Source organism: Hippopotamus amphibius, chromosome 4 (genome assembly GCF_030028045.1).
Source record: "Hippopotamus amphibius kiboko isolate mHipAmp2 chromosome 4, mHipAmp2.hap2, whole genome shotgun sequence".
Lineage (NCBI taxonomy): Eukaryota > Metazoa > Chordata > Mammalia > Artiodactyla > Hippopotamidae > Hippopotamus > Hippopotamus amphibius.
The window spans coordinates 148,595,220-148,610,797 of record NC_080189.1 but is presented as its reverse complement, the minus strand read 5'-3'; the positions used below and the strand labels follow the sequence as shown (position 1 = coordinate 148,610,797).

At 35.6% G+C, this 15,578-nt stretch overlaps 1 protein-coding gene across 1 annotated transcript in view; it reads right to left on the bottom strand.

Moving 5' to 3' along the window:
• The window catches only part of HIF1A (hypoxia inducible factor 1 subunit alpha), a 51,391-nt gene that overhangs the window by 14,561 nt on the left and 21,252 nt on the right, over window positions 1-15,578 (bottom strand). The window contains exons 2-6 of the mRNA XM_057730897.1: window positions 12,912-13,102; window positions 6,692-6,837; window positions 6,524-6,608; window positions 3,633-3,745; window positions 2,855-3,057 (exon numbers count right to left, since the gene is read on the bottom strand). Coding sequence (XP_057586880.1) covers window positions 2,855-3,057; window positions 3,633-3,745; window positions 6,524-6,608; window positions 6,692-6,837; window positions 12,912-13,102 — 738 coding nt within the window. The remainder of the gene's footprint in view (window positions 1-2,854; window positions 3,058-3,632; window positions 3,746-6,523; window positions 6,609-6,691; window positions 6,838-12,911; window positions 13,103-15,578) is intronic.

Below are 15,578 nucleotides of genomic sequence, written 5' to 3'. Positions count from 1 at the left end.
TTCTAAGTATCATGGGGCAGGAGCTAAACTTCATTTCTACTTTAGTGCCAGTTATTGTGCCACGAATATAGTAGATGCTCAAATGTTTGAATAATTATAGGTGGAAATTAGTACAATAAACAGCCATTTGTGGGATATTTTGGATGTAAGAAGTTTGATATGTTAGATTTTCTCAAAATTGAGCAAAATTTTTTTTTCTGTATCTTGGTTCTTAGGGGTTGTAGCTGTGAGAAGTTCCTAGAAAGAGCTCCAATCAGAAAACAACAATCTCCTGGTCAGACTCAAAACCTTACTTGGTTGGTCTCTAAGCAGGCTGCCTTTACCCCTGTCACGACCATTTTGCTACTTTTCTGATACAACCAGAAGGGGAATGTCACTCCCTTTCTCATTTTCTCATTCTAGCTCCATCACTTTTCTTTCTCCCCAGCCCACCCCTATACTTTATACAGAGTTCAAAAAATAAAAAATAATTCCTAAAAAAAAGATGGGCATTCTCTGTTCTATAATGCATTGACATAAATACTGGCAGTAAACACCACATAATACTTCTTAGCTCTTCTGTCTTCATTTTTCTTAAGGTTAACCCCAGTGATGAAGCAGTCTAGGCACTCAACAAACTCCTTTAATCCCTACAACAGCCTTTTGAAGCATGACCCTTATTTAACAGACAAGGAATGTGAGATTTAGAACAGTTAAGTTCTAACACCCAGGCCACACTGTAAGTACCAGGACTGCAAGCCAGGACTCAATAAGAATTATATGATTCCAAAGCCAGTGCTCTGTCACATTTCCTTGTCCAGTAGGGCCGGGGCCTCTTATCTACTTTATATTAGAGCTAAGGGCTTAAAATCAGTTTTCTCATATAATGTTCAAGTTGAAGATAATACAAATACACGTATTATACTCTAAACAAACTGATGATCAAAGAAAGGCAGTAATGTGTCTAAGATCATCTGGCTACAGGCAGCAAAGTCAGGATTTAGTAGTCTGACTACAGAACCTATGCCTTCAGCCAATATGTTACACAATCCTATAGTAAAAAATGGGAAAAGCAAGCAAATAATTACAAAAACTGAAAAAACGGAATGACAGACTATGTACAAAGGACTGAATTCTTTTTTTTTTCCTTTTTGACCTCGCCACATGGCATATGGGATCTCAGTTCCTAAGCAGGGACTGAATCCGCGCCCCCTGCACTGGAAGCATGGAGTCTTAACCACTGGACCACCAGGGAAGTCCCAGGAACAGTAGTTTATTAAAGAAACAAGGAAAGCTCTACAAGTAAATGCAGTAGGTGGCTCTTGGAAGCTAAGTATGTTTGGAGTTGAGGAAGCCATCATTACACTAAGACAATAAAACAGCATGTGGACTTCTCTGGCTGTAGGGTGTTGGGGGCCACATTAGAAGGGGTTGTACCTTCTTACTGATTAATTTGGAGAAGTCAGCAGGGGCCAGATCATAAATGCCTTTGCTTGCCATGCTAAGAAGCTTAGATTTATTGCATAGTGCTGTTTTTCTTTCAGCTTTTCAAAATGCATACCTTCTTTTGATAAATAAAAATCTCCTGCCCTTCTAATATTTTTTATAAACAAAAGGTTTTTTGTGTGTGAAGATGAAGGGAAGCAACTGAGGCATTTTCACATGACATGATCTGATTTTCACATTAGGAAGTCCACTTCTTGGAAACTTGGATGAGATTAAAAGGGCACAAATTTGTTGGCAGAGATGCACTTAGACTACGGCAACAGTTCAAGCCAAAGGTAATAAGGAGCTGAAGAACTCAATGGCAGGAAAGCAAGAGTAGAAGGAAGGAATGGATCAGGAGATACATGCAGACAGTAGATCTATTAAGATTTAGAATGGACTGGAGAACTCGAGGTATGGGAGGGGGCGGGGGGTGAAGGGGAAACTGAGAAGAAGCGAGAGAGTAGCACAGACATATATATACTACCAACTGTAAAATAGTCAGTGGGAAGTTGTTGTACAACAAAGGGAGTCCAACTCGAGGATGGAAGATGCCTTAGAGGACTGGGGCAGGGAGGGTGGGGGGGACTCGAGGGGGGGGCGTCAAGGAAGGGAAGGAATATGGGGATATGTGTATAAAAACAGTTGATTGAACCTGGTGTACCACCAAAATAATAAAATAAAATAATAAAAAAAAAGAAAAAAAAAAAAAAAGATTTAGAAACCAACTGAGTGTAGACAATGAAAGCAAAAGAAAAGTTAAGGATGACTTCCCAATTTTTGCTGGAGTCATGTGTCTACAGTAGGATATTAATCACGATAGTCATTATAAGAGGAAAAGCTGTTTTTAAAGTTGTTGTTTTGGGGTAAGAGTATTTCAGTCAGGTACAGAAATATTTAGTTTATAATACAAAAGAATATCTATCCAGATAAAAATATCAAATTGGCAATTAAATGGAAATAACTATGAACAGAAATTTGGGAAAGAGCAATAGAAATCATGGGCAAGGAGGAAGCTGCTCAGGAAAAACATGTAGGATGAGGAGAGGACCAAAGATTCTGCTTTCTAGTCCACAACCAGAAGTAATCCGTGCTCAAAGTATGCATTATGTCTCTGAAATATATTTTTTTCTTTAAATAAATTAGAACCCCTAAAGGAAAAGACCTCATCTTAATAATCTCTGGATAGCATTTACTAGAGTAAGTAGGCATGGTACATTAGTAAATGTTCAATAAATGTGGCTGAATTAATCTATAATGTTAATCTTACTAAATTCTAGCATGTATGGTTGTATTCAGCTTAAGTGGAGGGAAGCAGACAGTCTCTACTACAGTCAATAGTTTAAAAAAATGCTATGGGCTAATTAATTATATTTCATATCTCATTTACCTTTCATCACAATAAGAAAATTTCATATCCAGACTGTGACGACTGAGAAAAGTCTTGCTGTCTAAAGGAATTTCAATATTTGACGGATGAGGAATGGGTTCACAAATCAGCACCAAGCACGTCATAGGTGGTTTCTTATACCCACACTGAGATTGGTTACTGTTGGTATCGTATACATGAATATGGCCTGTGCAGTGAAGTACCTGTGTATGAAGTTAAAACAAAGCAGTTTTTAAAAAAATTTACGCTAGTAAAAAACCAAATACAGAAACACTTGAGTCTGCCATGACAAGTAAGCTTTGATAAAATTTACTGTCATTAGTAGATTACTACATTTTTGAAAATCAATAACTGTTTTCCCTACAACACCACTCAAGACCTACTCCTCAGGCACCATAGGATTACTCTTTAAAAAAATTTTCCTTCATATAAATCTGAGCTGATTTTTCATTTATCTCATCACTGTAGCTGTTTGATGGTTACTTCTTGCTCTGATGACTGTTTCAATACAGAGCAAAGAAATGATACAATGAATAGAAAATTAACCTCTATCAAGATTCAAACACTGGGTAGTTGGCAAAGCCAATAGTGTCACAGTGCACACAACTTAAGTTCATGCCTCAAACTGGTGTACTACACTGTTTTGGATATTAAATCTGTAAATGCCAAGGAACAGTAAGTTTTCCCTCACAGTCCTAATGCTGTCTTAACACTAGCAGTGTAAAGATGTATTAATTTATCTATAAATCAAGTGCATTCACAGATCATTTTTACTTACTTTCCATGTTGCAGACTTAATATTCATAGTTCTTCCCCGGCTAGTTAGGGTACACTTCATTCTGAGAAAAAAGCTCCTTTGTGTATTTTGCTCTTTACCCTTTTTCACAAGGCCTAATGAAAACATGAAATAAAGTTAAAAAACATTATTAAATACACAAATTTATTACAGCAAGAGTAGCATAGTGCTATTCAATGAAAAGTCTCAACATGAACACAGTGAGTCACATCTGCTTTGCTCACTCCAACACATCTAAGGGATTCAACACACTTCTAGTTAGTAACCAGTTCACAATAGCAGTGATTCCCTGAGTTGGTGCGATGAGAATCCATATTTGGGATAACACTTAATCATTTCACATTCAAGCCAGTAAAGCTGGTTAAATTACAAAGAAACATAAACATGGTATGCATTTGCCCTATAACTGTGTTATCACTGTACAAAGTAAACACAAAAAAAGAACTTCAGCAAACTCCTCCAAACTTTTACTAGCTGTGTTAGCTCAATTTATAATAAATATTCTGTATATTTATAGAACTTTTAAATTAGAAAATTTTTCAATAGCAAATAACATTTTTATAGGGAGAAAACTTTTTTAAAAAGATCTGGAGATTTTAAGGGTAGTACATTGAAAGAAAAGTGTCATGTGGAAAAGAAACAAGATAATATGTTTAAATTTAAGCTTGCTTAGCTAGAAATGCTGGACTCTTGAGAAAAGAGTTCTAGTTCATACTCACAATTATGGAACATAGGCAAGCTGCAGCAGTCTTGGTGCTGATACAAGGTATTTGGGTTTACTTAAATAGGAATGAATTTGCCCTCCCTAGAAGCATTTGTAAGCAGATTTTAAAAAGATGCCACAAGAACCATAATGGTCTTGGTGATGGTATAGGGGTGTGTGTGGGGAGGGAGTGGTGAGCGCTGTGGTGGCAGCAGAGATCCACATGTAAATTCTCTGGGGTATTTTCAGTCCTTCATAATCTAAACTTGAACTGGACTGATCTTTGGGAACCCAAAGCCTTTGAAGTGGGACACGAAGATAAATTTAAAACTAAGGTAAGTGAAAAGTACTAGCATTTTCCTAGTGAAAAAAACAAAACAAAATTATAAAACAACTGTTTTCAGCCCTGTAAAAATAAACATTTTATAATAATTTAATGAACTCTAAATCCTACTTTTAGAATTAAAATGAAATAGGACATTGCTGTATAACCATACCATAGACTGTTAGTGTATTATCAAAATGTGATGCATTGAAGCAGCCCCGCTTTGCTAAAAGTGAAAATCTGCATTTTTGTTTCCCAAAACAAAATATCAAAAATTCATTAACTACATTAGGAATGACTTTCTTAAATATTCATAATTAAATCACAGATTTATTACAGTAAGAGTACCACATGTGCTTTAAATGTTCATGTACTTTAAAAAACCATTTGGTTAAAAACATACATTTAAACTATAATAAGTAGACTATATCTGATTTAGAATAATGCATTAGCATCATTACCAAATCAAAACAAGACTTCCATATATACATGCATTTACAGTCCAGCCCAAGGGGAAGCACTGAGCTGCCAATACAAACCTCAAAGTGAAAACACTAGGAGTTATATATTAAACTCATCAACAGCCCACTTAGGTCCTTGCTCGGAGTATATTTACTCCTCCTTTATACAGAATTCTAAAAAGTATTCATTTGCTCTCCAAGTTCACAGTAAACACAACATAAAATTAAAAAACAGAAGAGGGCTCCAGGGTGAGAAATGGCAGTAGAATGTAGTGAGAGTTGGTGAACATGAAAAGAGCTCTGAAGCACTAAGGAGCATGGACTTGAGCCAGTCTACCTTAGTTTAACCCTCAACTCTGCTGTTTACTAACCAAGTAATCTTTGGCAAGTTAATGACTCTGTAACTCAGTTTCCTCAGTAAAATAGAAATAGTAACTTCACAGGATTTTTAAAGGAGCTAAAGCACATAAAATGAAGAAAAGAGTGTCCTGGCATAGAGTAATCTCTCAATAAAGGTTAACTATTAGTATAAATCAGATGAGATTAAAAAGAAAACCATAAAAAATGATTAACAAATAACTATAAATGAAGTTGTTTAACGTAGAAGCAAACATACACTTAAATGGGAGAGCTGCAAAGAACACAGAAGACACTGCAGAGCACAAGGACAAATTTTCAGCACGGTAACTTTGAGTCATGAAAGAAAGATCAAATTGTGATCCAAATACTCTGCTTAACAAGGCAGAGGTGTGAAAAGACTTTAATTGTTAAGTTTTTTTGTAATTCACAGGGTTCTTTTCTCCCAAATCTTAGAATGTTTGATTACTTTTAATAATTCATTCCTAAGAATTAGAAGTCCTAGTAGGTCTTTTTTGTTATTGCTAATGTTATTTGTAATTGAACTACATAGTCTCAAATTATTGTGAACAACCTGAGTGGTCAAATAAGCAGTTATGCTCTTCAAAACTTGACCTTTTTCTTTTTCTTGGGCATTTAGAAGCTTGAACCAAAACTGGCACCTCAACTTTAATAACTGCCTAAAATCTTATTATTTATATTATGACTTCCCCTTGCCTTAAAGTTATATTATAAATTAACTTCCTAGGTCCTGATTTTTATTTTGCCATTTTATTTTATCAATTCTTATATCTGTATAATTATTTACAGAATTAGATGGGCGTTTTAAAAAATTTAGGTATTTTTATGAAATTCCTAAAAAATAGAATAACATGGATTTAACAAAGAATAGAGTAACATTTTATTAAGAATGAAATGAGGTTTTGCCTTATGTTGGTACAGTAGCAAAATTTTAAGATTAGTGACAGTATTCAATTAGGTAAAACCATCTGTCACAATAAATCAAACAAAAAACTTTTCTTCTCACCATTTCTGTGTGTGAGCATTTCTCTCATTTCCTCGTGGTCACACGGGTGAGTAAAATCAAACACACTGTGTCCAGTTAGTTCAAACTGTGAAAACATGGAAAACATTAGATCTATAACATAAAATCATAAACACGTACAGAAGGGCTCTTAATATGTGGGTATTTTACCTGAGTTAATCCCATGTATTTGTTCACATTATCAGAAATGTAAATCATATCACCATCATCTGTGAGAACCATAACAAAACCATCCAAGGCTTTCAAATAAAAGCAATTCATCTGTGCCTTCATTTCATCTTCAATATCCAAATCACCTAAAAAAGGTACAAGAAGAAAAAATAATTAGTTAAAAAGTTATACTTAAATGATAGTAATATTCAGATGTTTTTATAAAGTTTTCCCCAGATATTTTAATGTTTTTATTTTTTATTTTTTTAAGCTCTTTATTGGAATATAATTGCTTTATACTCTTGTGCCAGCTTATGAGGTACACCAAAGTGAATCAGCTGTATTTGTACATATGTCCCCATATCCCCTCCCTACTGCAACTTCCCCCCACAGTCCCCATCCCGGCCCTCCAAGGCATCACCCACTATGGAGTTGATCTCCCTTTGTTATACAGCAACTTCCCACTAGCTATCTATTTTACAGCTGGTAGTATATATATGTCTATGCTACTCTCTCACTTCATCCCAGCTTTCCCTTCACCCCCTGCCCCCCCCAACCCTGTGTCTGACAGTCCATTCTCTGCATCTGCATCCTTGTTCTTGGCCTGTCACTGGGTTCATCAGTACCATTTTTTTTTTTTTTTAGATTCCATATATATGAGTTACCATACAATATTTGTTTTTCTCTTTCTGGCTTACTTCACTCTGTATGACAGACTCTAGGTATATCCACCTCATTACATAGAGCTCCATTTCATTCCTTTTTATGGCTGAGGAATATTCCATTGTATATATATGCCACATCTTCTTTATCCATTCATTTGTTGATGGCCATTTAGGTTGCTTCCATGTCCTGGCTATTGTAAATAGTGCTGCAATAAACATTATGGTACTTGTTTCTTTTCGGATTATGGTTTTCTCTGGGTATGTGCTCAGTAGTGGGATTACTGGATCATATGGTAGTTCTATTTTTAGTTTATTAAGGAACCTCCAAACTGTTTTCCATAGTGGCTGTACCAACTAACATTTCCACCAACAGTGCAGGAAAGTTTCCTTTTCTCCACACCCTCTCCAACATTTATTGTTTCTAGATTTTTTGATGATGGCCATTCTGACTGGTGTGAGGTGATACCTCATTGGGGCTTTGGCTTGCATTTCTCTAATGATTAGTGATGTTGAGCATCGTTTCCTGTGTCTGCTGGCCATCTGTATGTCTTCTTTGGAGAAATGTCTATTTAGGTCTTCTGCCCATTTGTGGATTGGGTTATTTGCTTTTTTGGTATTAAGCTGCATGAGCTGCTTGTATATTTGGAGATTAATCCTTTGCCCGTTGCTTTGTTGGCAACTATTTTCTCCCACTCTGAGGGTTGTCTTCTTGTCTTATGATTTCTTTCACTGTGCAAAAGCTTTTAGGTTTCATTAGGTCTCATCTGTTTGTTCTTGATTTTATTTCCATGAGTCTAGGAGGTGGGTCTAAAAGGATCTTGCTTTGATGTATGGCATAGAGTGTTCCGCCTATGTTTTCCTCTAGGAGGTTTATAGTGTCTGGCCTTACGATTAGGCCTTTAATCCATGTTGAGTTTATTTTTGTGTATGGTGTTAGGAAGTGTTCTAATTTCATTCTTTTACATGTAGCTGTCCAACTTAACCAGCACCACTTATTGAAGAGGCTGTCTTTTTTCCATTGTATATTCTTGCCTTCTCTGTCAAAGATAAGGTGCCCATATGTGTGTGGGTTTACCTCTGGGTTCTCTATTCTGTTCCATTGATCTATATCTCTGTTTTTGTGCCAGTACCATACTGTCTTGATCACTGTAGCCTTGTAGTATAGTTCAAAGTCAGGAAGCCTAATTCTACCAACTCTGTCCTTCCTTCTCAAGATTGTTTTGACTATTGGGATCTTTTGCGTTTCCATGCAAATCATAAGATTTCTTGTTCTAATTCTGTGAAAAATGCCGTTGGTAATTTGATAGGGATTGCGTTGACTGTAAATTGCTTTGGGTAGGATAGTCATTTTCACAATATTGATTCTTCCAATCCAAGAACATGGTATGTCCCTCCAACTGTTTGTATCATCTTTGATTTCTTTCATCAGTGTCTTATAGTTTTCTACGTACAGGTCTTTTGTCTCCTTAGGCAGGTTTATTCCTAGGTATTTTATTCTTTTTGTTGCAATGGTAAATGGGAGAGTTTCCTTAATTTCTCTTTCTGCTTTTTCATTGTTAGTATATAGGAATGCAAGAGATTTCTGTGCATTAATTTTGTATCCTGCTACTTTGCTAAATTCATTGATTAGTGCTAGCAGTTTTCTGGTAGAGTCTTTAGAGTTTTCTATGTATAATATCATGTCATCTGCAAAGAGTGACAATTTTACTTCTTCTTTTCCAATTTGGATTACTTTTATTTCTTTTTCTTCTCTGACTGCTGTGGCTAAAGCTTCCAAAACTATGTTGAATAACAATGGTGAGAGTGGACACCCTTGTCTTGTTCCTGTTCTTAGAGGGAATTCTTCCAGGTTTTCCCCATTGAGAACGATGTTGGCTGTTGGTTTCTCATATATGGCTTTTATTATGTTGAGGTAATTTCCTTCTATGCCCATTTTCTGGAGAGTTTTTATCATAAATGGATGTTGAATTTTGTCAAAAACTTTTTCTGCATCTATTGAGATGATCATATGGTTTTCATCCTTCAATTTGTTGATATGATGTATCACATTGATTGACTTGCATATACTGAGGAATCCCTGCATCCCAGGAATAAACCCCACTTGATCATGGTGTATGATCTTTTTAATGTGCTGTTGGATTCTGTTAGCTAGTATTTTGTTGAGGATTTTTGCATCTATATTCATCAGTGATATTGGCCTGTAATTTTCTTTTTTTGTGACATCTTTGCCTGGTTTTGGTATCAGGGTGATGGTGGCCTCGTAGAATGAATTTGGGAGTGCTCCTCCTTCTGCTCTATTTTGGAAGAGTTTGAGAAGGATAGGTGTTAGCTCTTCTCTAAATGTTTCATAGAATTTGCCTGTGAAGCATCTGGCCCTGGGCTTTCATTTGTTGGGAGAATTTTAATCACAGTCTCAATTTCAGTGCTTGTGACTGGTCTGTTCATAGTTTCTATTTCTTCCTGGTTCAGTCTTGGAAGACTGTATTTTTCTAAGAATTTATCCATTTCTTCCAGGTTATCCAATTTATTGGCATATAGTTGCTTATAGTAATCTCTCATGATCTTCTGTATTTCTGTGGTGTCTGCTGTTACTTCTCCTTTTTCATTTCTAATTCTGTTGATTTGCGTCTTCTCCCTTTTTTTCCTGATGAGCCTGGCTAATTGTTTATCAATTTTCTTTATCTTCTCAAAGAACCAGCTTTTAGTTTCATTAATCTTCACTACTGTTTCCTTCCTTTCTTTTTCATTTATTTCTGCTCTGATCTTTATGATTTCTTTCCTTCTGCTCACTTTGGGGTATTTTTGTTCTTCTTTCTCTAATTGTTTTAGGTGTAAGTTTAGATCTATTCGATATTTTTCTTGTTTCTTGAGGTAGGACTGTATTGCTATAAACTTCCCTCTTAGAACTGCTTTTGCTGCATCCCATAGGTTTTGCGTTGTTGTGTTTTCATTGTCATTTGTTTCTAGGTATTTTTTGATTTCCTCTTTGACTTCTTTAGTGATTGATTGGTTGTTTAATAACATATTGTTTAGCCTCCATGTGTTTGTATTTTTTACAGTTTTTTTCAGGTAATTGATATCTAGTCTCATGGCATTGTGGTCAGAGAAGATGCTTGATATGATTTCAATTTTCTTGAATTTACTGAGGCTTGATTTGTGACCCAAGATGTGATCTATCCTGGAGAATGTTCTGTGTGCAATTGAAAAGAACGTGTATTCTGTAGTTTTTGGATGGAATGTCCTATAAATATCAATTAAGTCAAGATGGTCTCATGTGTCATTTAAAGCTTGTGTGTCTTTATTTATTTTCTGTTTGGATGATCTATCCATTGATGTAAGTGGGGTATTAAAGTCTCCTACTATTATTGTGTTACTGTCAATGTCCCCTTTTATGGCTGTTAGCATTCACCTTATGTATTGAGGTGCTCCTATGTTCGGGGCATAGATATTTACAGTTGTGATATGTTCTTCTTGGATGGATCCCTTGATCATTACGTAGTGTTCTTCCTTGTCTCTTTAAAGTCTAATTTGTCTGATATGAGTATTGCTACTCCAGCTTTCTTTTGACTTTCATTTGCATGGAATATCTTTTTCCATCCCTTTACTTTCAGTCTATATGTATCCCTTGGTCTGAAGGGGGTTTCTTGTAGGCAGCATATAGAAGGGTCTTGTTTTTGTATCCATTCAGCCAGTCTGTATCTTTTGGTTTGAGCATTTAATCCATTTACATTTAAGGTGATTATTGACATGTGTGTTCTTATTACCATTTTCTTAATTGTTTTGGGTTTGTTTTGGTAGGTCTTTTCCTTCTCTTGTGTTTCCTACTTAGAAAAGTTCCTTTAGCAATTGTTGTAAGGCTGGTTTGGTGGTGCTGAATTCTCTTCACTTTTGCTTGTCTGTAAAGCTTTTGATTTCTCAGTCAAATCTGAATGAGATTCTTGCTGGGAAGAGTATTCTTGGCTGTAGGTTTTTCTCTTTCAGGACTTTCAGTATATCCTGCCATTCCCTTCTGGCCTGCAGAGTTTCTGCAGAAAGATCAGCTGTTATCCTTACAGGTTTTCCCTTATATGTTATTTGTTGCTTTTCTCTCACTGCTTTTAATATTTTTTCTTTGTGTTTAATTGTCATTAGTTTGATTAATATGTGTCTTGGTGTTTTCTCCTTGGGTTTATTCTGTATGGGACTCTGTGCTTCTTGGACTTGATTAATTATTTCCTTTCCCATGTTGGGGAAGTTTTCCACTATAACCTCTTCAAATATTTTCTCAGACCCTTTCTTTTTGTCTTCTTCTTCTTATGGGATGCCTATGATTAGAATGTTGGTGGGCTTAATGTTGTCACCAAGGTCTCTGAGACTATCTTCCATTCTTTTTATTCTTTTTTCTCTTTCCTGGTCTGTGGCAGTTATTTCCCCCATTCTATCTTCCAACTCACTTATTCATTCTTCTGCCTCAGTTATTCTGCTGTTTATACCATCTAGAGCATTTTTAATTTTGGTTATTTTGCTGTCCATTACTGTCTGTTTGCTCTTTAGTTCTTCTGAGTCCTTATTAACTGTTTCTTGTATTTTCTGTATTTTGTTATTGAGATTTTGTATCATCTTTACTCTGAATTCTTTTTCAGGCAATTTTCCTATTTCCTCTTCATTTAGTTGGTCTTGTGGGTTTTTTCCTGCTCTTTTGCCTGCATGATGTTTCTTTGTTTTCTCATAGCAGTCCAAACTTCAGAGGTTGCTTGTCCTTTACAAAGGAAATTCTGTGAATCTGAAACGTTCCGCAAGGTAGGCTATTGGAACCATTCCAACTTGTGTGTCAACTTAGTCTTCTCTAAGTTGGACTTCGAACAGCGGCTTCACATGCACACTGTAACTCTCCGAGAAACAATTTCACCGTAAACCCTGATGTCGTCTTGTGGACTAATGACTTCAAGGAGATGGGCAGGGACCATCTGAAAATGGTTTCCACCTAATTTATGAGTAACTTATAGTGTTGCCAACAGCTAGCAGTCTCCTTCTCAAGAGGAATGAATGTCCTACCGCTTCCAGGAACGTGGACCCAGTCTTTTATAGACTTGGAAAAAAGAGAAGCCCCCCCCCGCCCCTTCCGCCAACCCCAAGAAGCCTCTAGAAAAGCCAGATATTTTATTTAATCACACAGCATATATTTTTTTCTGTATATTTAAATTTTTTCTCCTGTCATTCTTTTAACACAGAACAGTCAAGGTCAGAGGACAGGAAGACTAAAATTAGATTTGCCAGCTGCTTTTAATGATTATTTAAAGTAAGGAAGCAAGGCAAACCAATGAAAAGAGATGGGTCATGTCATTAAAAGTAAGATAGATATAGCTAGCTAGCTAGGTAGGTAGTTAAGTGCAGCAAGAGAAAAAAAGGGGGAGGGACGCCAATATCTTACAATTCCTGACAAACTTTAAAAGCAGGTAATAAAAAGGATATCATGTTAAGGAAGAAGTGAGAGCATGACCACCTTCTAAAAGTAATTTCCAATTATTTCTGATTTCTAATTTTTAGACCTATCATGTCATCGTAAAACAACTCACCAGCATCCAAAAGTTTTCTCACACGCAAATAGCTGATGGTAAGCCTCATAACAGAAGCCTTATCAAGATGTGAGCTCACATTATGGGGAAGCGGCAACTGATGAGCAAGCTCATAAAAAACTTCAGACTCTTTACTTCGTCGAGATCTGGCTGCATCTCTAGACTTCTCTTTTCGACGCTCAGAACTTATCCTATTTAATAAAAAAGGAGGAGGAGAGAAAAAGGACAGAAAATTTATATATTAGTTTGCCTTTGCTTGAATAAAACTCATTTTACATTTTTCTGCTTACCATGAAAGGATAAGAAGATGCCATGTAACTAAATTATATAGAGATTTGTCCTACTACGTAAAAGTATTTTTAAAAATAACAGCTACACAAATTTTTAGATTACTGAAGACAAAAGAAACTCTTATAAGAAGTCCAAGATGAAGCTTTACACCTACCCAAAGCAAACATTTCCTTGCTGGCACATCAAATTGGAGAGATGTTTTGATTTGGCCAAAATCTTAAAAGTCACCTGTAATCTAAGGCTGCACTTTCATAGCCAAAGTAGTCTCAACTTAGAACTTTTTTAGCCTCTACCCGACCATATGAGCAATAATGACTATAAGCTATAGGAATTTATATTAGCATCTATAATCAGCTACTGTTTTCAGCTTACTTACTCCCTTAACAATCCCTTATCTATCAGTGGCACAAAAGGTACCAAATCAATGCAGGGGTATGGAAGAAAAAAAAAGATGTGGCACTTTACTAAGAATTTAAGAGAACAGGTTAAGAAGGATTAATAAGGGTGTCAATATAATCATATATTTTTCTGGAACTCTTCCAAGAATAAAATCAGTCAAAGATTTTTGTAAGTTATCCAAGCAGAGCCATCTTCCTTTGCTTCACCATGTAGCACTACTCCTCCTGCCACAGCTGAAGGTAAACAAGGGTAACCTGGTTCTGTCCTTAGCTTCTTTAAGTTATTGTTTATTAAAACCTACTATGTGTCAAACACTAGTTCTCTCATAACAACCTGTAAATAGGTTAAGTATTATCCTTATTTAACAGATGAGGAAACTGGGATTCAGTAGGTTAAAAATAGCCATGCTATAAGCAGAGAGGATTTGAACACAGGTGCTTTTTTACTTAAGTCTCTGTTCTTCCACAAGGCTTTATCTTCTTAATGGAGAATGCTGCTTCTACCTCAAATACTCAGCTGCTCTCCTCTGACCCTCAACCTAATCCAATTAAGTTAATTATTTATTAAATGCTGAAAATAGCCATTACCATTGAGAACTTAGCACTATGCTAAGAACCTTGCCAGCGTTATTTCACTTAATCTTCCTTATATTCTATGAATTAAGTACATAATTGTCTCCACCTTAAATCTCTCCTCCCTCCAATGATCTACAAAGCTACAAGGTTCAACCACAGAAGTAACATTCTCAAAAACAAGCAAGGTTCTTCATTCTCAGAGTATGCTCCTGTTATGCTATATAATAAAAAGTAAAATTCCAGCAGCTGTGTTGTGACAACAGTGATGATACAGTTTTAGCACTTGCTTAAGTTTGTGTGCTCATCTGACTTTTATACTTTAATAAAAAATGTGAACATTTACTATTATTAGTAAACTTTGATAGAAAAATTTCAATTCAAGCATCTAGATCAATTTAACTTGAGTATCTTGAGAATTAAGGTGAGCTATTAAAAATTATTACTAGTTATAACTACTGATCTATGTGAATCATTTTCTCAATGCTGTAAGATTTTTAAAAAACACAAAAATATATTAGATGCTAAGGCTAACATGAAAATGCAACAATCTCCTCAGTCTACAACTTCATTTTTCATTTGCATTAGAGCTGCTTCATTGCTCTCATTGACTTTAAGTAAATGTTTTAAATTTGAACTTTAAAATGTACAATAATAAACAATTTAAAAAATCTATTTTATACATACACTGAAGTTCGTGAGGATTGGAAGAGACATCTAGTGTGTCCCCATTGGCCCTAGCATCTCAGATACTGTTTCTCTCACTTCTTTTTCCTTTTGAATTGGCAGGTATGAGGCAGCGATGGCAGTGGGAAACAGATTCCTATCTGGTTCAAGTAAAATCACCAAAAAGAGTGATGATCAGTAATCTCATGATAAACCTGAATATTGGTTCAAATGCCACAATTAGTCCAGGTAATCAGAATTTTATCAGCAACTTTCAGCAGATTTATTAAGCCCTCTTTCAATTACTCAACCAAATCTAAGCTACCAACGAATTACTACCCAACTGAAACACTTGGTGAAAAACTTAAATCCTAATATTACATGCTATATGCTTTTAAAGGGCATCTGATCAAGCTAATCATGGTGATGGACTGTCTCCAAACCTTTAGAAATAGCTGTGTTACTCAGAACTTCGAAGATAATGATTGTCCAAGATATGGCAACTAAGTTTATAAGACAAATCCATTAGAAATGTAAACTTGGATAAAACATTTGAAGGACAATATATTTAAGCTAGTGAAGACTGTGCATGAGCCAGGATTTTGGGAAAAAAAGCCTCAATAAAACAAGTAATATGATACCTCAAGAGTTAACAAACCTAAATTAGACGAAGAAGGTGATGAAAATCAGTATGTCTTCTATTCATAATCAATCTAGACACAAAGCAATAAGGAGACCT